Genomic DNA, 24,650 nt, shown 5'->3' with positions numbered 1-24,650 from the left:
GTCGAATCTTTACCTCATGACTTCTGTCAACTCTCTTAGGAATTGAGAAAATTCCTTTCTCATGCCATGGATATCATAAAATCTGATGCAGACAACCCGGCCTGGGATGAGACTAAAAGCATTTCATGGCTTGGCATTTCTACAGTAAATATAAGTATAAAGAAAATGAGGATGGGGGGAGGGGAATTGAAATGTGGAAATGAGAGATGTAAGCAGGGGTATAGATCCAAATGCATGAGGGGCTAAGGTTTAGATATATTTGGACAGGCTGTGAACCCTAAAATGCCTGGCCAATGGAATACAGGAAGGGGAATGTGGATCAGGATGAGTCTTAAAAGTCTTTGTAATTGTCTTAAAGGGCGTCTCCTTATGGGTCACCCAAGGCTCTTGCCTTCTCTGGCAAGAGGATTACCAAAATCTTGCCTTGTTTTTTGGTAAGATGATTATTTCTCACACTATCCTCAGTCTTTCTGTATCCATTCTATCCTCTTTCAGAGGGTTATACCACTATTATTAGTAAGATACTTAAATTTATATTGTAGAACCAGGGGTGCAGAATGGCACATATTCTGTAACACTAGATTATTTCATCAATTAGCTTTGATTAATACTCTTATTTATGATAAGAGAGGATATATGAGAAAGACTACGATGTGAAGAAAAATCAAGAACACGAAAAGGAAAAAAGTTCATATTGTGCATTGTTGGCATGTGTTAGAATCAATAATTGAGAGGTTGAACAACCTAAAAAAGAATTAAACTTTGAATGTTTCTTTCTAGCTGTGGTAATAGCCTTCTAAGAAGAATTTTTTTAGGCTCAGATGGTTATCATCAGAGACAGAATAGCTGGGTGAGCCTGAAGAAATCAGACAGTGTGTGGTGTTTCGTCCAGGGTGGTCTCTTCCTAAACTTTGCTTTAAAAAATATTCTCCTGCTTTGCTGAAGAGTAGATTATGTACATCTAGTCAGTAAATTATCTCTCATAACCAACCAAAATTCGTGGACTTGTAGTTTTAGGAAAACAAATAACAAAAAATTAGGCAAAATAAATACTTTATTGTTTTAATATTTTTAAAGAAATCAGCCTGTGTGATAATCCAAACATTTATAAACCTTTTAGATATACTTTTTAAAAAGAATATTATTACTTCTGCTATTTTTTATTAAGAATTTAAACTCAAAAAATTAATAGAAGTTGGAAGTTATAAACACAGGAGAATTCCAACAAATGTTCACATGCTACTTTACACATCTATTTGACCACATACAAAACCAAACAGTAGCCCCTTTTATTTCACTTTTCCCCAATTGGAACATATTTTTGATGATAAAAACTGAAATAAAATCATTCGTGGGGCAGAAAAAGATCTAAATTTACTTTCATTTTTCCACAAGACAACTGTTTCTCCATCCATTTCTATCTATTTCGTGTCACAAGTTCCATTATTTTGACATTGATTAATTTTATTTGAGACAAAGAAAAGGAAACTTTTCTTAATATAATACAATACTATGACCAATGCAAAAATGCATAGTGTTTAAAATAAGGCATATTTTTAAAAAGAATACTATGTAAGCATAATAAAATTAGGTTTAATTGTTTTGTGCAGAGATAAGGCTTACAGTGTAAGAACTTTAAGTAGTTTTAGGTTATTTCATTAATTCTAAACACACTGTTACCAGTAACTTCCCCAAGAATTCATAGCAATTTTTACAAAAGAATATTTTCTTTTTCTTGGGAGTGGCAATAAGCAACAGCAGTGGAAAAAAATCATTGGTTGTTTCAAGCTCTCAAAAATGAATCAGTTATTGCACAGTAAATACCTCACAGAGGTCAGTGTTTTAAGAAGCTAGACAAAAGAAATATGTTATTTATAAGTCTGTTAAGTCTGGAAGTCTTCAAGTTTGAAAATATAATTCTACCCAGGGAAACGAATGGAAAATAGACATACAAATAAATATTAGGTTTGTTTTTTTTTAAATTGCCAGAGTCTTGATAGTTTAGAAAAGCCATATATTCTACAAAGTGCCTAAATTTCTATGTATGGTTAAAAAAATAAAAGATATGCATAGAAGAAATAAACATTGTACATTGTATACAGTAGCCCATCTCAGCAGCAATAGTGTCTCTTGAAGTACAAGTAAAAGATAACTTGACACCTCCACCAGTGTACACCATCATAATTCCAAAAGTCCATAGTTAATCTGGTCCACATCAACCTTTGAGGGGGAAAAAAGGAGGAGGGGAAGAGAGAATATTACTATTTCTCTCAAAGATTGATATTTAAAAATCATTAACCACTGGGAAAAACATTCCTTTCTAGCGATATTGCTCTGATCCCAAGGATTTAAATATCTATAAATAATTGATTAGTTATAGTCACTTTATGACTGTGATATGGTTTCTAAAATAAAATATGATCTAGACTTCATCTAAATATATAACAGTACCATATTTCTATTTGTCAAACCAGTAGTCCCTCTAATTTTCTATAAGTTACTCAACACTCTTTTCAAACTGTCATTAGAAAGATTTTTTTCATAAGTGTTATCAGTGAATATGTGAAAGATGTATGAGAACCTATCACTTACATATACTTCAAGTTGTCCATGATTTCTATGATTGAGTAGCTAAATCCTAATGAACTGCTTGAGGCACACAGAGATTAAAAGTCATATCCAGGATTACAGGTTAGTAAGTGTGAGAAGTGTTCCTAAGCCCAGCACTCTTATCAACCATCCTATGATCTGCCTCTATTATATGCATATCATGTATGTGCTTGTTGGGAAGGGAATGTGAGGGTAAAAGAGTCAAATCTGCTAGTGTCACATTTTTCTACACTGTCAACATTATAGTGAAAAAATATATGTCTTTATCCATAAACTATTAAATGTCCATATATGTTTGTGGAATAAAATACTTTTTGACAAATTCAGGTATGTCTGGATATAAATGCACAAGACAGGGTTCTAAGAAGGAAACTGTAATTGAAAAAAGACATTTAGAACATACTTATGTTTGATTCTCCAAATAAACTTCAGAAGTCAAATCCTATTATAGCACATAAAATTACCACACCACTCTCTCAGAGCCCAAAATTTCGTGAAGGCCATTCATTTCAAGCAATGAGTCAATATAACAAAACTATACACAACAAAAGAATCTGGCTAGTCCCTTTAAGTTCATCATTACAGATGATGTGCAAAGGCTTCCAGATAATTTCTGTTACCTGTTATTGTTAGACGAAAAGAAGTAAAAATTTCCTAAATGTTTCAATTACTATGAAAATAATAGCTGCTTTACAATGCTTTAATTGGCATTGAGGTCTATGCAGAAAATTTAGAAAACTTACCTGTAATACCCATTTATGGCTATTTATCTTGTCTAGAATTAGCAGTCCTACTTGAGGAAGATACTGCTGCTAAAAGTCCACTAACAATTTCACGTCTGATTTCCCCAGCAATAGATTCTTTAATCTAAAATGACAAAGAAAGGATGTGGGAAGGATTAAAGACAATTCAATTTTTAAATAACCTACAAAGATTAAGAATTATACTTAACATGCATTTAATAGTTAGCTTGTTAAATATTGTACAAAGCATAAAATGTAGGGTCTCTTCATTCACAGTACCTATCAGAAACCAATATAAAATACAAATATATTGGATAAGATCACTGATAAAATTTTTGTATTATAGAAGTATTTTATCTAGAATTTATTAGTAAATAGAACAAATTCTTTTCACATGAAATTTCATTTGAAACTGTTAAAAAGTAACAATGGACAGACAAAATATCAAGAATTTCTATTTTTTGAGTAAGGTTCTTTTATTCACTTCTTTCAGTTTATATATGTATATATATATATATACATACACAACAGATCAAGTGAAGATTTAAAGGCACTTGAACATCCAAGTTACAGTTGGACTCTCACCTGGGTTTTAAAAGGTAACCTATCCTATAACTTGACTCTATAGCATTCTCCCAAGCCAAAGTCTGTTCCAAACTTTCTTTTACGTCACCGACATTGCCTCCCTTTTAGCCAAGGACCTCTTCCTAATATTTCACTGAGAAAATAGAGGCAATCTTTTATGAGTTCCCTCTCTGCACTTGGCTCTCCCATTCTACATCTCACATCTGCAATCTGCCTTTCGAAGGCCAGCCCTCTACTTGTGCCCTTTATCCTATCTCCTTTGAGAACTTGTCTCTATAATAACCCTCCTATCTTCCTGCTGCCTACAAAATTTGCTTAGCCCTTACCCATCCTAAAAAAAAAAATCTGACCCTGCCATTCCTTCATCATATTACCCCTTCTCCCTTTCACATATGAAGTCTTTAGGAAAAGATGTAGCTACATTCATTGCATCTGCCTTACCCTCCAAACATTTTTAGTGCATATGGCTTCTGAACCTACCATTGGGCAGAAACGCTCTTTTCAAGTTTACTAATGATTTCTTAAATGTAAAATCCCACGGACTTTTCTCTATCTTCACTAATCCCAACCCTTCTAGTCAGACCTCTGAAACACAATGACATTTCTGACCACCATCTTCTCTCTCCTGGATAACCTTGCCTTTCAGAGCTTTCCTGACACTGTTCTCTCCCTTCTTAAGGGAAAGGAAGGGAAAAAAAAAAAAAACATTGAAATAGAACCTACTGTGTAGCAGGCACTGTGCTAAGTGCTTTCACAAATCCTTGGAATTCTTTCCTGCTGGATTATCACACATGTTCTGCCCTTAAACCATCACCTCTCATCAGCAGGGGTACCCCTGAGTTCTGTCCTCTTCCCTATACTCTTCTTTGGTGAGTTCATCAGCCCCATATGAGTTTTCAAATCTACAAAGCTCTCTTCTGAGTGGCAGTGACTGTTGGACACATTTCCACATAAATGTTCCACAAGCTTCTTAAACTTATGTCCAAAAGAGACTCAATTATCTTTTCCTCTAAATTGACTCCTTTTCCAAAATTTCCTATTTCTCAACCTGGTGTACTCCCATCCTTCCAGTCACTCAGTTTCAAAATCCTGTTGTTATCTTTCATTCTTCACTCTCTCTCTCATCTTGCATTGTCCATTCTACCTCCACACCTTTGATGTTATCTAGTTCAATCTCTTCAGTTTACAAATGAGGAATCTGAGGCTCAGAGAAGTGAAATGACCTATCTCAACCACCCACTTCTATTCACCACAAATCTGGACTCTCAATTACATTTTGCACTAGTGTATCAGTTTCCCTGCCTCTAGCGCCCTTTTTCCTCTCCAATCCGTCCTCCACACAGCTACCAAATTGATGTTCCTAAAGAATGGGGTCACTGCCTTGCCCAATAAGTTTCAGCAGCTTCCTATTCCTTCAAAATTAAAACATGAACTCCTTCCTTTGGCATTTCTCCCTTCTCAATCTGGCTGCTCCAGCTCACTTTTCCAGGTCAAATTGGCCTACCTATCTACATTCTATCTCCTATCCCTGTGCCTCTGCACAACTGTCCCCCACAGCTAGAATACTTTCTCCTGACTTTTGCTTGCTGGGATTCTTATCTCAAGGCTCAGCTCCAGACACCTCCTCCAAGAGGCCTTAGCTGAGTTGGTGCTGCCTTCCTCACTGAAATCATTTTGTATTTACTTGTACACATGTTTTTTCACCTGAAAGAATTTGAGCTCCTTGAGGACAGGGACTGATTTGCAGAAATCATAGTAGGTACTTAATACATGCTTATATAATTGAACTAAATGTAGTGACATCAAATCAACCTAATGATAAACCTATAACAAAAGCACTGGATTATTCTGCAAAACCATTAGCTTATGGAAAGAAAAGGATGTAACATAACATCACCTTTTTTTAAGTGAACCTCAATAGCTTTTCTCAGGATACAACATGACTATAAAAATAAATTAAAAGAACAATCTACTTTTATATTTTTCTTAAGGTATCTTCTGTCCCTTTATGGTTTAAAATGTTCATAGCTACGTAAGTAAAACAACAAATATCTGACAAATAACCACCATTAATAACAAAATGACATAAATGTAAAATTTGCTCCTAATGAAAATAAAGTATCTAAAAGGAATATTCATTTACTGTAATTTGTCATCTATCTTTGCAAAGGGAGAAATTATTGTTTAATATATTTCACTGGAAAACTCCCTTGCATAATATCTAAAAACATCAGAGATAAATTTCTAGACAATTCATTTTAGTATAATTTCCACATTTTCCTTTTTTTCCCTTCAGGATACCACAGAGATGTCATTTTATTCTTGATAGGCGTATGGTATGCTCAAGAAAAATAGCAATTCTATCAGTGTTTCCTTCTTCAGATGGTGAGACACTGGGTATGCTTATCCAACCCTTTCTTTGCAATTATATAGCACTGCCTCCAAATAGGGCCCTTGTAAAAAGCTTTAAATGTGTACTTCCTAAAATAAACTGATAATGCCTTCCCAAATTAGCACTTAAGATACTCTCCACTAGCTTTTAAAAATTCTACTTTCTATGCTTTCCTGTTAGCCCCATCCATTTCCTAAAATGTTCCTAAGTACATCCTGAACACAATTTAATTGAAGAACATTCAGAAATGGTATTTCATCTATTTCTATTGTGTCAAGTGGAAATATATTACATAAACTCAGCAAAACCTACTAGTTATTGCTGTTAAAGTTAACTGTAGAAATAATCATCTGCATCACATCACACTGAAACATACCCATGCTTTTATTCTCTTTCCTATTCCTAAACTTTAAGCAGTAACAAGGATCTTGTGACAAGAATAAAAGCACTTCAGAATCAATTTTTTTAATGAATTAGTGTTAGATATAACCATGGTAAAGACCAGAATTCTTTACTTAACTATAAGATATAAACAAGGAAGATGGTAGTAATTAAAGTTTCTATGAAAACTGTCTCTATCCCAGTCTCAATGCCAAGTCATTTATAACCTTTGCTATTTTTGAATATTAATGAACATTTTACTAGTCAATCAACAAGCATTTTCTGAGTACTTACAGTAAACCCTACACCATCCTAGTATTATAGGGGATGTATTTTAAAAAGAAGCCCTAATATAATAAACACTACAGGCTTAAAAAAAATAAAAAATCTCCAGAGGGAAGGAATAATACTGCAATTAACAGCTACACTCCCAGAAATGAGAAAGTACAACTGCAACACCCTGCAAAATAGTTTAAAATGCTTGATCAATGAATTAAAAGGAAAACGTGAGTAGTGAAAATGGAGTTCTTAAAGAATTCAAGGAGACAAACAAAAGAATGAAATAAAGTGGAAACCTTTTTTAAAATCCAAATTGAGTGCAAAGCACAGAGAAACTATGCTAATAAACTTCTTTCAGAGTTAATCTTGTCCGACATGACAATGCTCAAATTTCTAACTTATCTGATGTTTTAGTTATTCCATTAGGGAAGGTGATATTATGAAAAGTTATTGGGATAGTTTCCAAAGACGGACCTCATAGCACACTGATAAATAGAAGCCCTCAAAGTCAGGAATTAACCAATCATGCCAGATACTGTGACTCTAAGCACTAAAAATTTAAAGAAAAAACACAAATGGCTCTTGCTCTCAAGGAGCTTACATTCTAACGGTTAAGACAAAGTTCAAGTCCTTTCTCTGACACATAGTGGCTGTGTAACCCTGAGCAAGTCATTCCATTCTCAGTACTCCAGGTAGTTCTCTAATACACTGCAAAATAGCTGCTGATTTGCATTTGTAGAAAGAGGTTGTTACTCACCCTGAATTCCCTTTACCAATCAACTGACAAGTCTAGGTAGTCCCCTTGTCCTTTCTTCCCACCCCCTCCCTGGCCTGGCCCAAGTATTTGGGATATTCCAATGAAAGAGCATGAAATAAATGAAGTGTTTAAGCAGTAATGGTACTGCTACAAGAGACTAACCCTGAGAATACAATTTTCTTCATAGCTACTTTATTTTTACTCTATTCAATTCAACAAACTGAGCATCTGCTATGTGCAGGGCATGGTAATGGATGCTGTAGAGTACACCACTATATCAAGTGACACATGGTGCCTGTCCTTAAGGAGCTAACAAATCAAGTGAATGTAGGGGCCATGGGGCAGTGTGGAAAGCAGACCAGAGTACAAGGTGAGGAGAAAGACTAAGTCAAATGCTAAAGTCAGTGGATCTTGAGTAGTCAAAAGTAGCTAATACCAGAGTGGTACAGATTTTCTCTTTCTTAAGATGCAAAAAGGATGGAGGATAAATGGCCTAAAAATACTGACAAGCAAGGATATGATCTCATCACTTTACCCGCTGAATTGGAGGGAGTGGGAAGTGAGGCTTCCATGGGAAAGGGCAAAGCACATAATTTTGGAGAATCATATTTCAGTTACAGCAAGAGGGTGAAAGGAAGAGGGAAGAACTAGGGTTAGGATAGTAGAGTGTTTGCTCAGAATAAAAGATGGGTTAACCAAGACATTATAAAAAGAAATAAAAACGGCGGGGGAGCGGGGGGCAAGAACACATCTATTGGGATAAATTAGAAGAAGATGAGAGGTTTCACACAAAGGAAGTAGAGAAGGTTTTACCCAGATAATCTGGATAACAAAGCATTCAAGAGGGTGATAAGTGCCATGGAAGATTGAGGAATATTGGCAATAGAGGAAAAAATGAACCCTAAGTACAGGAGGGAATGATAGGATACTGTTATTATTGAAATACATGAAATTAATAAAGGACAAGACTCAATTCACTGAAGTGATGGGAAAGGTGATGTGATAAGTTCACATGGAAGTGCCTCTATAAACCTTATGCCCCATGGTGTTTGTAGAGTAATCTAGTGCTATCTATTTGGGCAGCAGTAAGCTCCCCTGAAAGTGGGGCAGAACATCCGATCCTGGGAGAGATGGTAACATCCATTTTAGTAGCAATCTGGTATGTATAAACACACCCTTCCACTCAGATCGAAACAAGTGACTAAATCCTAGGCCAGAATACTGTCAAGATGGATTTGAAGGAAAAAAACTCATTACTTACATAGTTACGGATCATTCAATTTCAACAACCTTTCCATGGGAAAAAGTTGCCTTTTTCATATCACAAAGAAATTACAACGAAGCTAAGTAAAACACCTGCTTTTTTAAAATTATATTGGCAGAGCTGATGTTTAAGAAAAAACTTAAAAGCGATAAACCAAAGCATCAATATTTCAATGAGGCAAGGAAGAATTCTCATAAAACAGTGCAACCACTTGTTTAGCATTTGACATTTAACATTGTTGAATTAGTTTCTGTGAGAACATATTCAGCTATTCTGGTAAGCAGCTTTGTATTTTTTAATAGCAGTAAACAGTTATAGGCCATGGCTCACGTACACTATAATCCACCCAAACATATCCTAAGGCAGTCTACCTTCTTCCTTCACAACATAAGGTCATATAAAACAACAGAAAAGAATAAAATTTAAATCAGATAAAGGTCTAGTGACTGAACAAGGCTATCAAGAAAGCTGTTAAAAAGGAATACTGTACTTTAAGTGTTCTGTCACTAAAGCTGAATTCTACTAAAGTAATGTATTTAACATCAGCATTTTTTCCCTCCCAAAATTTGGCCAATAGGTTATAGTGATTCAATTCACTTTAAACACTTATTGGACACCTCTGTGAAAGACACTGGGAATACAAGGACAAAATGAAAAACAATCCTTGCTCTCAAAAACTTTTTATTTTTATCAGGGATTGGGGGGGAGATACTTAACAGATATACAGATAAGTTGTGTTTTTTTTTGTAATTGCTAAAGATCTGTGATTTTATTAGTGTAGGGAACTTCAAGTGTTGAAACTCCCTTCACCAATGCAGAGTAACAAATTACCTGTAGTTAATTTTTTAGAGATTTTCCTAGGGCACTGAGAGGTTAAATGATTTGACTTGGTCATGTATGTAGAGAAGCTGATGAACCTATGGTATTCCTGACTCCAAGATTCACTTTCTACCACCCTCTCCCACCCCCTCTTTCCTTTCAGAAGGAAAACTGAATAAGAGGATCAGGAAGGCTCCTTACCTTTCTGGCAAGGAAGGTGGCCCTTGAGTTAAGGCTTGACAGAAGGCAAGGATTCAGACAGGGAAAGATGATGAAAGAATGGATTCTAGGTATAAGGTTGAGATTATGTGAATGCGTTAAGTAAAGAAACTGAATAGTAAGTTCCAGGACTATCAAGCAGTCCAATGTGAATGGAATTATTTGGATGGAATAATATAGATGACAGCATGAAACATGGCTGTGAAGCAGCCATGTATATATTCTTATATGCCAGATTTTTTAAGTATGGAGGGACATGGTGTATCTTGGGGCAGCTATGTAAATGACTGACCAATTATTAGAACACATAAGAATTGGTTGAAGGAACTGGGGATGTTCAGCTTGAAGAGTTCAAAGAGGTCATGAAAACTATCTCTTTATATGAATGGATGTAATGTGGAAGAGGGATTAGACTTGATCTTTCTGGACACAGTGAACAAACTAGAAACAAATGGCAGATTTAGACTGGATTTAGTGAAAAAAATTCCTGACAGTGAGAGCTCCCCAAAAGTGTAATGGGCTACCTCTTGATAATGGGTTTTGCTCTCATAATAGGTCTTCAAAGTGAAGGACAGATCTTAGGAATTTTGTACAGGTATGGGTTGTCTTTGGGTTGCTTCCAAACTTGAGATTTTGTGAACCTTCTTTTCCAACCAATGGGGAAGAATCCAAGTCCTTAGTACCTTATAGATTTTGAAGTATAACCTCTGTTGGGCAAATACTGAATAAAGGAAAATGGTGGACTGCAAAGATGAAGACTAAGTCAAACAAGGACTGAAGTCATCAGAACAGCTGTCTATCTTCAGAGATTCTTCTTTTGTTAAGTGATACAAACTCCTATAGTTCTACTAACTACACTGTCAAAAATACACTGAATTTTGTGACTCTTCCCAGCTAACAAAATTCTCTTTCCAACATGAACCCAAATTTAATACAATATTTTGGATTAAATCTAAAACATAATCCAAACATCATATTATTCACATTTCTTTCCCCTCCCTATTGTTATTCAGCAGTTTGGTTTTAAAGTCTCCCTATACCATTTTCCACTCGCAAAAATAAACTAAATAGAGCAGATTCTTTCCATCCCTTACTATGGTGTGTATATGTGTGTGTATATATACATATACATACATATATATATATATGTACATGTGTTTATATATATATGAATGTACATGTTATATATATGCATATATATTCCTTTTATTTTAATCATGTTAGTTCAAATTATGGAAGTTAAAAAAATTATCTACTCTTACAAATGAAGAAATACATGAAAAGTAGTTTTCCTCTCAACATTAGTCCACAAACTTCTACATTGTGCTGGGAAATTTATCCCTGGAACCATACTATATTGTACTTTCAAAGTTCACGAACTTCTTACTTCTTTGCCATTACAGATTTGACTTAATAGATACAAATCAACCAACAAGCATTTGTTAAGTTCCAAAATACATGCCAAGTACTGTACTAGGTGGTGGGGGTAAAAGGAAAAAAATTAAATAGTTCTTGCCTTCAAGGAGGTTACATTCTATTGGGGGATACAACACAGGAGTTTGGAGGAATCACGGGAAGACAGGTAGGAATCTGGAAAAGCTTCCTACAGAAAGTAGTGCTTAAGATAAGTCTTGAAGGACACAAAAGATTTTAAGTGGAGGGAAGGTGGCAGTACATTCTAGGCATAGGCGAAAATGAGTGCAAAGGCATAGCGACAGGAAATAAGAGTCGTGTAAGGAATATCGAGAAAAGCAATTTGGCCAGCCCACAGTGTGAAGGAAGGAGAATAATGTATAACAGGTCTTGGAAGACAGGTTGGCACCAAGCTGTAAAGGCTTTAAAAGTCAGAGGAGTTTATATTTGATCCAAGAGGCAATAGGAAGCCACTTAGTAGATGAATGAAGGATCACTTATTCAGTATACAACTTGGCTAAAAGAGCTTCTGAAAATTACATCAACACAGTAAGTCACAAGTATTTCTTAAATCAGTGAGCTAAGTCTAAATAAAATCTCTAACCCTTACAAGTCAACCATTTAAAGCAATTAAAATACACTTTACTCACCTCTCGTATGACTTGCTGTAACTCATCATGTTCTACGCTTTTCTGACTTTCCTCAGAAGCTGGCAGCAATGGCATATTTTCAAGTTTTTGTTCCATTTCAGATTTAGGTTCCACAGACTTTATAGTTTCCTCAACTATTCCAATTTCCTCAGAATTTTCAGGAACTGGAGGGGTCTGCACTGAGCCCATTCTAGAAGGAGCAGTTGGTGTTAAGGCCACAGAGGCTCTAAATAACTTCTTGCTTGACAAATGGGTCTTGGCCTTGCCAACTGAGTCAGTAGAGACTACTCCAGCTCTTCTATTTGCACGAGAGGGACCAGAACACACAGAGGAAGAATCTGATGTGGCTTGAGAGAAAACAGATTCTGAACTTTCTGCGGGAGGAATTTCAAAACCCAGTTCTCCAAGCCCTAGCCCCAATTCAGACTTCAAATATGACTGCTCTTGCATCAGTTCAGTGACCTACAAAATAGAGAATAAGTTACTGTATTCTCTCCTTGACAGAAAAGAAACCAATGATTCCCAACCTAAAGAAACAAATTTCCAGCCAAGTGCTATAATATTAAAAAAAGGATACATAGATAGCACTTCATTAATTTAGTCATTATAAACATTGTCTTTATTATACGAACAAGTAAAACCTAAATACTTTGCAAAATATGACATAAATGTTAAAAGTAACTGATGAAAGGCAATGTTTTGTTTTAACTTTACTATTATAACAAAGGCATCTTGAAATCCAACTGCTGAAAACTGATTATTAAAAACGCTTCCTCTACACAAAGTGATTTCAAGTAGTTTAAAGAACTTCAAAAGAAAAGTCAGAATATGATTCAGGGCCTCAATAACTTTCTAGATTTTATTACTGTTAAAAAATATAGTATTGAGCCTGAAAATATAAATTCCTTAAAAGGACTGCTAGACACTTTTGATGATGTATTTTATTCTTTGGGCCATAAAGGGAAATCACTATGGTTAACTAAATAGTTTTCTAAAGAACCAAAGCTGTACAGGAGTTTCAGAATGTCAAACTTATAATCCAAGCAATTTTCTAATTTATCTAAATTCTATATAATACATCTACACCAAGTAGGGTCTACATTTATGAAATGCTATTCCTCTTGTATCACTCCTTTCCCCAATGATTTAAAAGTAGAAAGTCTTACTGGTTCCATTACATTCAATGGAGAAGGGCATGACAAGTTATCAGCACTTCTACTTCCATACATTCCCTAGAAGAATGAAAAAAAAATTATTTTTAATTTCAAATATTCCTATACAGGCCTAAAAGTAATTTCTTGAGTACTATTTGGAGAAGCCTATATGTATAACAGAAGTCAATTTCAACTTTCATAGAATTTATTGAATAGGAGTGACTTTTATTTAATCGCTATTATCAAAATAACACTATAATAACCACTATGATTCTATTTTGTCACAGACATGCATATAACTTCTCAAAGTAATGTTGCTATCGCTCTAAGCCAACTTAAAAGTGAACCAAAAAATCAATTTATGAGTGTTGGGAGATATACATAAAATATGTTAATAGTTTTAATCCTATATTCTTCTGCTCTACTTACTTCAAACACATTGCTAAAGTAATATACTCATAATGAAAACTCATTTATTTTAGAATAACACATATAAATACATTATGGTTGTTGGAAAGGGGGAAACTATAAAGACTGAAATCTCACAAGAAGGATATTCAGAAATATGGACAGAGATAGAAGCAGTAAGAAAATAAAAGTCCATTTCTTTTGTCACTCTCTTATCTGTGCATTCCTTTTGAAAACGTTCAACCTAAAGCCTCAATTGATTGGAATCTAGCACACATGCAAAATAAGGAAAGGAAAACAAAATTAATATTGGTAAAGTATCCAATGTTATATAAAGGAAAGGGAACTTAGAGACAATGAGTTTATCTTGTCATTTTTTCTAAATTTAACCTTGACTTTTCACTTACTTAATACTGACATTCCTCCCTAATACTCTCCATTCTGACATTGTTTGAAAAAAATAGAAGGGCAGAACCAAGAAGGCAGATTAGAGGCGGCAACCCAGCGGAAGTCTCCCAAAGTTCCCTTCCAAACAACTTTAAAATAACACCTCAAATCAAATTTTGGAGTGGCACAGCAAAAAAAGTCAGGGTAATACAACTTATAAAGGTTGGCTGGAGAGGTCTGCAACGTCAGGGTGTGGGGCAGCCCAGAGTACAGAAGGCATCGCCGGCAGCAGCAGCAGTAGGCTTTGGAGGTAGCAAAACCAGCAGCAGTAGCAGCTTTGGGAGTTCTAAGTTAAGACATTGTAAGGGGATCAGACAACTGATCAGAAAGAGATTATAGGGGGTTCTTTTGCTAGTACTGGGTGCAGCTGGTGCTGATTGGCAACTTTATTGACCATAAGCAGTTCTGGGTCACAGTTCCAGGGCAGAAAGGAGTGCTTGTGGTCTGTCATAAGGGAGCAAGAGCCCTGTTCTCAGTACCAAGGCAAAAAAGGAGAAGCAGCACTTCTAGGAGAGCAGGGACCCTTCCTGGGTAAAGACCAAGAGAACAGTGACCATACCTCTCCCCGGAACATACCACTTCAGTTGGTTATAGAAATTTATCTTACCCAATAGGGAAATAAAAGGGAAATGGGTAAGAGAAATAGAGGAAGAGGGGAATGAAAAAAGGGAGGATTAAAAGATGCAGTAGTAAGAAACAAAATAGACATTTAAGGAAGGACATGATAAAAAGAGAGAGGATAAAAAGAAGAAAATAGGACAGAGGGAAATACACAGTTGGTAATCATAACTATGAATGTGAATGGTGTGAGCTCACATTAAAATGAAAGCAGATAGAAGAATGGACACAGTTGACACAGAAAATAAAGGGCTGGAGCAGAATTTATTACACTTCACTCAAAGTAAAAAAGGCAAAAGTAGCAATCATGATCTTAGGCAAAGCAAAAGCAAAAAGAGACAATTAAATGAGATAATCAGGGAAATTATATTTTGCTAAAAGGTACCACAGATAATGAAGTCATATCAAAAGTTTTCACAGCAAGTTTCTCTGATAAAGGTCTCATTTCTCAAATGTATAGGGAACTGAGTTAAACGTATAAAAACAAGAGCTATTTCCCAACTGAAAAATGGTCAAAAAATATGAACAGGTAGTTTTCAGAAGAAGAAATCAAAATTATCTATAGTCATGAAAAAAAAATGCTGTAAATCACTATTGATTAAAGAAATGCAATTTAAAACAACTCTGAGGTAGTATCTCACAGCTATCAGAAATGACAAATGTGGGAGAGGATGGGGGAAAATGGGTACACTAATAAACTGTTGGTGGAGTTTTGAACTGGTCCGAAGATTCTGAAGAACAATTTATAACTATTCCCAAAGGGCAAAATAAAACTGTCCATGCCCTTTGACCCAACAATATCACTACTAGGTCTGAACCCCAAAGATATTAAAGAAAAAGGGCACATATATACAAAAATATAGCTCTTTTTGTGATGGGAAAAATTGGAAATTGAGGGCATGCTCATCAATTGGGGAATAACTGAACAAGTTGTGGCATATGATTATGATGGAGTTCTACTATGGTATAAGAAATTATGGGAGTGGGGGGGTAGCTTCAGAAAAAATGAATTAATGTAAAGTGAAGTAAGAGCTAGGAGATCATTGTGCACAGTTGTAAGGATGATCAGCTGTAAAAAGCTTGGCTCCTGTGATCAATACAATAATCCAAGACAATTTCAAAGGATTCATGATGAAAAATACTATTTACCTCCAGAAAGAGAACTGATGAACTTTGATGCAAACTGAAGTATAATTTTCTTCATTTTTCTCAGAATTTTTGTGTGTGATATGGATAATATGGAAATATGCTCTGCATGATTTCATATGTATAACTGATATACTGCTTGCCTTCTCAGTGGATAGGGGAGTGATGGGAGGGAGGAAGAGAATTTGGAACTCAAAATTTTAAAAAGAAAATAATGTTAAACATAAATATTTTTTAAAAAATAGAACAAATGAAGCTTTTACATCAACTAACCTTTGAGATTGTCTTACTTCCTACACTGTAATAAGAACTACAGCATATATCATTTAAGAATGATGCAGGTTTCTTCTGTTATCAAAAGAAATTATTAAAATTTAATTCATTATTTACTCAGAAATATGTGAAGAAACCCTCCCATACAAGAAAAAGAAAAAAACTCCTTTGGAGACATACAACAGATCGCTTTGTTATACACACCATGAGCGTTGGAGAATGGTAAGGTGAAGCGACATGCAAAGTACGAAGCTGCTCTTCCAGGCCCAGTAAACGTTCTTCCAGCTGCAGCTCTAATTCCTGAAGTTCCATTCTGACTGAATTCCTCAAACTCTGAAGCTGATCAACTTCATATCTAACATTTTTAATTATATGGAAAAGTGTGAATGAAAGGTAGGTTTCAGCATTATGAAAACAGTACATAGACAACAACTAGAAGAGCTAACAGTGCATTCTAAAAATTCTAAGTTCCACAAGGAATGGTGGTTAGGAAAACCTAAATGCATTCTTCACTTTCTCAATAAAACCTCAAGTTTATATGTAACAAAATGAAACAAAAAGACACCTAATATAAAAGACATAGATGTTTAGTCTCTTTCCATTCTCCATCTCACCCGGGAAATAAAATATAGCTTGCTAAGCAAAATAAGCCAACGGCGTACATCATTTTGGCAATTATTTTTACAACTAAAAGTCTAATTAAATGAATGAAAGAGGATAACATGGTCTTTTTTACCTCTCTTCTTCAGTCATATGATGGTAAACCATGGTTTGTTGACGTAACATCGCCAGTTCCAAATCCATCATTTGTGTTCTGAACAAATTCAGGCTTCGCCTCATTACTTGTAATTCCTGAAAAGTATTCTGAAATAAAACTGTTTTGCTGTAATATTCTGGCTTACATTTCACTTCCAAACTGTGTAAAATATACATATTTTTAAGAACTCTGAACAATTTAAAGTCATAAACTCACTTCATAAAGAGGTAGAATAGATGATCTCTGAGTAGAATATGGGGTGGCAGCAGCAAGATCATGTCCTCTCATCACTGGATACTACACAAAGGCAAAAGTTTGAGATTTATAGCATTTACCTTATTCTTATTTTGCTTTGGTATAGCAAATAAAATTTTAAATTAATTTAAAATTAAATTTTTAAACAGGTGCTAAGAGTTGGTCAATTTAATAACAAAACCAAATCTTCCAAACATGTAACTCACTCAAAATCACAGGAAAAAAAAAAAAAACAACTATAAGGGGCTGCTAGGTGGCGCAGTGAGTAGAGCACCAGCCTTGGAGGCAGGAGGACCTGAGTTCAAATACAGCCTCAGACACTTGCCACACTTACTAGCTGTGTGACCTTGGGCAAGTCACTTAAGCCCAATTGCCCTGCCTTCCCCCCTTGAAAAAAAAAAAGAGAAAAGAAAAAAAAAACTATGGATGTTAATCATGGTTTCCATCTGCATACCATTTAGCTAATTACAAAGCTCATAACATTATTCACAACTCTTGAGTTTGGCAATACAATATTCTTATCACAGAAGAGAAAAACAAATGGCATTTTGAGACAGTGGCTATCCATTCTTTTAGTCTCCTATTATCCCACATCACCTGTTGCCTGAAATATCACAACTGCCTCCAGTCTCACCCCCTTATCTAATCCAAGTTCTACACAAAGCACAGATATGACCACGTCCCTCCTCTGATTATGACACTTCAATGGTTTCCTACTGCTTCTATTATAACATATGAACTCTTCTGTTTGACACTTAAAGTCCTTCACAATCTAGCTCCAGATATCTATCTGGACTGATTTCACGTTACCCTCCCTCATCCACCCTACATTCCAATAATCTGTGGTCTTCCTATACAACCGGTCTGGATCTCTGCCTTTGTTCAGGCTGTCTTCTTCTACCCAAGTCTCTTAGAACTCATAATTCCCTCAAAGCATAGCTCAAGTGACACCTTGTACAAGAAGCCTTTCCTGATCCCCCAAGTAGCCACTAGTGCTCTTCCCTGAAATTAGTTTGCATTTGTCTGTGCAAATTTTATTTTCCCCCAAAAGAAAGTGAGATCCTTGAGGCCACTGGCTCTTTCTTTTTTTTTTCAGCACAGTGTCTGGCATGTAGTACAAAACATTTGTTGAATTATCAATATACTACTGTACAGCTGAGTATATGCTATGCATTTTCAATATTTTGTAAATGTTATTTGGTAAATAAAAATAAGACCTAAGACAACAAATTTTTCAAAATTCAAATTTAAAACCAACTTTTTTCTTTACCTGAGAAAGATTCTGCAGTGAATTTCTGATATCATGTAGTACTCTCCGCAACTGCATTTCGATAGCAGAAGGAGGATTCACAGAGCACGAACGATGAGAATAATTACTAGGTCTGTGCGAGTATGGGCATCCCAAAGGAGGACCTATGGCACAACAGGAGGCACCTGACATGTTTGGAACACTGTGAGTACTAAGTGTTCTCATATGTTCACACAGAGGCCTTTCTTGCCAGTCAGAGTGGACAGAATGAAGTGAACAGGTGGACTGTGAGATTGGGGCTGGGATACGTAAACGGTTACAAGTCCTACTATGATCTGATTCTTCCATCAACTTGTTGCTCTCACTCTGCGAAGTTTCTTTTTTCACAGATGGAGAGATGAAGAGTGTAGATTTAACTAGAGAATGGCTATCTTGTTCAACTGCCTCATTTTCTAATTCTTGTTCCTCTTCAGGTGTATATTTAAAGGTGAAGGAAGGTGGACTACACCTAGTCTCTTTTCCTGGAGACAATCGGACATTTACAGAAGACACAACTGTTACAGGATTCAGCAAAGTGGTAGGTAAAGACTGAGATCTTCTTAGGGGATACCCAGACTTTGCGAATAGGTACTTCTGTTTTAACAAATCTTTGGATTTTATCAGGCTACGCCCTACTCTGGGATCAGAGAGATTACAGACTTTCATTTGAGCCCTTTGTAAAGCCACATTAACTCTATCAATTGAAGAAGGAGAGCCAGTAGTTTTTTCAGAGCTCACATGATCACATTTGCTCTCAATAGAAGCCAATGATTTAAGAATGTGGTGTGTTGTATACTGGGTAAATTCATAGTCATTACTTTTATCTATATCACTTTCAGCACTTGGGGCCCGAAGTAAGGCAAGTGTCTCTCTTGGAGGTAAATCATCTTCACTTTCAGTAACAGGACCCCCTTGATCAGGGGCAACCTGTTCACTTCCTTTACTCTGTACATTCTCACATATCAGGAGGTTCTGATTATCTATCTGTCTCTTTTCAACAATTGTTGCTGTCTTCTCTTTTCCTTCTTGGAGATGTATGAGAGATTCTTCCTCAGAATCATTAAAGTAAGGCTGGTCTTTTGCAGGTGGTGTTATAAGGTCTTCACCAAGTGATGTAACTGTTGTCTCACTGTCACAGCTATCAGCACTGCTTCCCATAGCTTGCAGAGGTTCATGAACCTGGGAAGGGAATATGAGGAGAGTAGATGCTAAGGAATACAAAACACAACTGCTGACTGATAGGGGATTTTTATATAGACATTACTATTAGAAAACTATTAGTTTTACTAATTAGTAATTACTTATTACTATTAGTTTTTTATTAGAAAACAGGGCAATGTGATATAGTAGCAAGAACACTGGATTTGAAGTCATAAGACCTGAGGTCAAATGTTGACTTTACCAATCATGAAAAGTCCCTCTAACTCTTAATCCTTAGTTTCCTCAACTCTAAACTGTGAAAGTCAACTGGATGATCTCCAAGGCAACTTTTAGCAATAGTTTTAATAAATTACACAATCACAATTTGACAGTGGAAGAAAGGACCCCTGAGACTTTCACTTGAGGTATAACTGAACCCTTCTGTATGTATTGTCTCCCACTGTTAGAATGTGAGAGCAGCAACTATCTTGCTCTTTTATTTCATTTGAATGTTTAAAACCTAAAATTAAAGTTATAAAGATTTTGCAATATATAATGAAGTAACAGTTAATCAAAATGCAGAAGCACTATGTTCTGAGAAATTATGTAATTATACTAGTGTTTGAATCGACTCAGAATAGCAACTTTAAAAAAGGAAAAAAAGAATTTCAATATTAAAGAGATTAATAAAATTCATTACTAGGAATGAGATTCCAATATGAAAAAAAGATTTTAAAAAAGCAAAAGTCACTTTACAATATATATGCAAGATTTCTATGCAGAGGATTCACAGATCTGTATATATAGTCCTAGTCTTTCTTCTGAGTTTCATGTACTGCCAACTGGACATTTCCAGTCTTCAATTATCATTCTTTGATTCATCATTCAACATACCCAAAACAAACTATACTGTATTTTTCTTTGTATTTGACATACTTATGTCACACTCACACTCTCACACACACACACACACACACACACACACACACACACACACACACACACACACACACACACACACAGTGTTCCTAAAGGTCTTAATGCAGGTTTAAACTGCATCATTAAAGCATAAAACTGCTCTAAGACTTTTGGGATACCTTGTATGTTTATTCCCATCAGAATATGGGCAGTTTGAGAATATGGACTGTTTTGTTTTTTGGATTTGTATCCCTGAGGCCTACCATAGTATCTGGTACAGAGAAAGTAGTTGACAAATATAATAACAGTTGGCATTTTATGATTTATAAAATGTTTTCCATTTATAATTTTATTTGATCCTAACAACAGCTTTAGAAAAAAGAGAAAAAGTGATGAATAAATGAATTATCTGCATTTTACAGATGAATATATACTTTAAGTACATAATCAAAATACCCCAGGAGGTAGATGGAAAAATGGAATGGTCAGAAGCACATAGGTGGGCATGCATAAAACTCTGCTCAGCTAGAATGGTGGAGAATTTGTACTGTGAATTAATTAGGAGTAAGAGTGACAAAATACAAGATGGGATGGTACAGAAAATGCTGGAGAGTTATGAAGAAGAGATAGCAGAATAGAGTTTTGTTACTTTAAACATTAGTTACTGTAGATTTTTTTTTAACCTAGAAAAGCATAATAGAAAATAGTGGGTGAGACATAACTGTACAAGATGAATTGAAAAGAAAGTTAAAGGTTAGGGATATATGGAAAGGAAGAACCCTAAATTGGAAAAAAATATATACTCAGAGAGATTACATAACTACTAATCCTGACAGACCAAGGATTAAAATTCAGCTCTTTGGACTCCATCCAGTTCCTGCTGTTCTGTAGCACAGCCATAAGAGACTGCACAAGAAGTGAGAGATACAAAATTGAAAAATCACATATAGTCTGTATCCTCAAGGAACTCATCATTTGGTTGGGGGTGAGAGGATACAACATGAAACAAATAAGCATGATACAAAGTAAAATACTGTAAAATTTAAGAAGAGATCTAGGTAGTGTTTTGATAATTTCTGAGGTACGGGAGATAATCACTTTTGGCTGGGAATCTCTAGAGAGTAAAAAGGTAAAATTAAGTAGTGCTTCAAAGGAGTTCTTAACTTAGCACCCATTAACTTGATTTTTAAAAATCTTTTATTTTTTTCCAATTTCATGTAAAACCATTTTTAACATTAATTTTTTTTTAAATTTTGAGTTCTAATTGTTTCCCTCCCTCCCATTGTTCCTCCCTACCTAAGACAGCAAGCATTTTGATATAGGTTATTTATGTGCAGTCATGCAAAGCATATTTCCATACTAGTAATGCTGTAAAAGAAAACACAGACATCCCCCCTCAAAAAAAGTGGAAAAAAATAAAGAATAGCATGCTTTGATCCATACTCAGACTCCATCAGTCCTTTCTCTGGAGGTAGATAGCATTTTCACTGAAGTCCTTCAAAACTGTCTGGATCTCAGTATTGCTAAGAATAGTCAGGTTAATTCACAACACCTATTCTTTACAATTCCAATTAAACGGTCCTGTTTTCCATCTTTTATACACATGCCACCTGTATGTTTCTGACCATTCATTCCATTTTTCTATTTACTTTCTCTCTGTCAATAGCCCTCCCTACAAATACATGGATCAAAACTTAGCAAAGGAAGGTTTTCCTGACTCATTCCATCCCTGATCATTCTCTTTAATGCTTCCCCTTTTCTATTGATCTGTATATCCTCCAAGTTTATTTTACTGTTATCACTAAATTAATTTTCACTCACCAACTGTTTTGAAGATGTTTAAGTTTTTTTAATGTATACATATACATACTATGTACTCCTAACCAAACAATTAGTTCCATGAGAAAAGGTACTATCTTTTTGTGAAAATTTCAAGTCTCCTATCATAGAAAGTAGTACAATATTTAGCACACAAACATAGTGACTAATGAGTGTTGTTGAGGGCCTGAAATGATCCATTAAAAAACAAAACACTATCAATATTCAAAAAACACAATTAGGATAAGAAACACAAAACAAAATATATAACTGAAATGGTAGAAGATAAACTACTGAAATAATCTTGGCTTTCTAGAAGTCCCAAAACAAAAATGAAGGACTTATAAAATTCAGACAGAGTTTAAATAATTACCAAAATAGGAGTTTTTGAAAAATGAAAACCTAGAGTCAGTATGCAGACATCTAAATGCCAAGAAGGAATTACGGCCTCAATGTTAAATTGCAATAAGAAAAGTTACTGGATAGGGACCAAGCCCCAAACAGAAAAAAAAGTGTAGTGGCATATTGTTTAGAATGAAAAAGTGTATCATGATAATCACTGCATTATAAACATCTTACCTGAAGGTGATTAAGTGAAAGGCAATCTGTAGATGAATCTTCAGCAAAACCACTGCTATCAGAATGCTGACTTGCAGTACGCAATAGCTGATCTACCAAAAAAAAATGCTTATGAAAATCTTTAATTCAGATATTGTTACAGAAATTATTTTGATACTAATATTATTGTGTGTAAATTTTATTTTGAGTTATATAAAATACCACTTTCAAAAGTTAAAGCTGATCTAGATTTTCTATTGAATACTAAACCTTAAGGCTCAACATTATATTAAAATACTTGTCTCTGATACAAGCCAGAAATCCTTTTAAATATAAGCATTACGAATGAGCCTTATGTTGATTTATATTCTTCAGGTAGAACCAGCTTAAATGAAAAGTAATTCTAAATATACAAAAAAGAAAATTCTTATTATGTAAGTATACTTAAGTTCTTGATGAACCATAAAAACTTTAGCAGAGAAGAGGTAGAGAGATGGGACAGTAGCTATATTCAAAGGTCTGCATAAATCTCAAAATAGTGAAAACTGGCTATAAATTATGTATAAAGGTTTCAAAAAGAGATTCCTACCTCTTTATTAGCCACTTCCTTTTCTCAAGTATCACTGTCTTTTGAGGTTTAAAAAGAGCTGGCAAGTTTACTTTAGCTACATTTTAAAAAGCAAATGCAAGAGGCCCCAAAATCAAAGGTACTTTATAACTAGCTAATGATTTATAAATAGGGATGGGAGAAGAGCTACAGTGCCAGTCACCTCATAACAGTGGTCTGAAGAGATTTTAACCAAGTTAATTAACTACTGGTTGTGTGTTAGGTAAGGCTCCATATTTTCAAAACAAGGAGCCCTACTTTACATTTTAACAAATTAGAAGTGCATAATACCATCACATTTTCAAGTTCCAAAAATGCAGATGGCAGTTAATAGCTTTACTGCTTTGATCCCTACCTTTCCATGGTGGTAAAATATAACACCTAATCAGAACACAGAAATGAGTATGACATGTAAAAGAAAAGGGAAGGAGCTTAAGAATTTCATTACTACAACAAAGATTATCTTCTGAAGTATAATGCAACATGTACACATTAGTTCTTGATTTTCATCTTATATTTTTGTACATGTATTCCTGATGCTGACAATCAGATAAAATTCCATTTCCAAATAGTTGACATCACTTTGGCAGTAGCTCCAAGGAACAAATAGCTATAATGTCTGATTACCTCTTTTTAATTTGGTAAGACCCAGCTGGCAAGTGGCTGAAACATGTGGAGCTTCTCCCTCTGTACTTTGAACCTATGGAAGAGATTCAAGTCATTAGGAGTCAGAACATTCTAAGGCAAATAGTGAGAATAGATGTTGACAGCAACAGGACACAAGCTAATTTAACTAAAAATTAGTCCAATAACATTCATGGATGGGTTGCCTAGTGCTACAGAAAGTAACTTGAGAGAATGAAATCACAAATCCATCTGTCAAAGTTGTTGTTATATTTTAAAAGAGATGAAACAAAGCTCATCTTTTATTTGCTGGAATCCCTGACAATCCAATTTAATAATTAAACAATTGTCTAGTTAATAACTACAAAGGAGAATAATAGTTCCTAGTGTCATAAGCCATGAAATAAAAATAACTGAACATATAAACAATTGTATTCAATGACAAAAATAAATATTAAATATAGAATCCCATGACAATATCTCTCTTTAAAAGTAGAACTTCTGTTAAGTAGAAGCACCCCTAGGGA

The 24,650-nt window shown here is 35.0% G+C and overlaps 1 protein-coding gene across 3 annotated transcripts in view; it reads right to left on the bottom strand.

The window, feature by feature from the left end:
* Positions 1 to 1,970: 1,970 nt before the first annotated feature.
* The window catches only part of ITPRID2 (ITPR interacting domain containing 2), a 45,194-nt gene continuing 22,514 nt past the window's right edge, over positions 1,971 to 24,650 (bottom strand). For 2 of the 3 annotated variants that reach the window (XM_036744441.1, XM_036744443.1), the window contains exons 9-18: positions 24,127 to 24,199; positions 22,914 to 23,005; positions 18,441 to 19,637; positions 17,132 to 17,212; positions 16,895 to 17,022; positions 16,363 to 16,513; positions 13,279 to 13,344; positions 12,113 to 12,574; positions 3,354 to 3,477; positions 1,971 to 2,220 (exon numbers count right to left, since the gene is read on the bottom strand). In XM_036744441.1, the coding sequence (XP_036600336.1) occupies positions 3,373 to 3,477; positions 12,113 to 12,574; positions 13,279 to 13,344; positions 16,363 to 16,513; positions 16,895 to 17,022; positions 17,132 to 17,212; positions 18,441 to 19,637; positions 22,914 to 23,005; positions 24,127 to 24,199 (2,355 nt within the window). In that variant the 3' untranslated portion in view covers positions 1,971 to 2,220; positions 3,354 to 3,372. The remainder of the gene's footprint in view (positions 2,221 to 3,353; positions 3,478 to 12,112; positions 12,575 to 13,278; positions 13,345 to 16,362; positions 16,514 to 16,894; positions 17,023 to 17,131; positions 17,213 to 18,440; positions 19,638 to 22,913; positions 23,006 to 24,126; positions 24,200 to 24,650) is intronic. The other variant, XM_036744444.1, reaches the window with a different exon arrangement.

The sequence above is a fragment of the Trichosurus vulpecula genome, chromosome 2 (genome assembly GCF_011100635.1).
Source record: "Trichosurus vulpecula isolate mTriVul1 chromosome 2, mTriVul1.pri, whole genome shotgun sequence".
NCBI classification, from domain to species: Eukaryota; Metazoa; Chordata; class Mammalia; order Diprotodontia; family Phalangeridae; genus Trichosurus; species Trichosurus vulpecula.
This window is presented reverse-complemented; position numbering and strand designations above follow the sequence as displayed.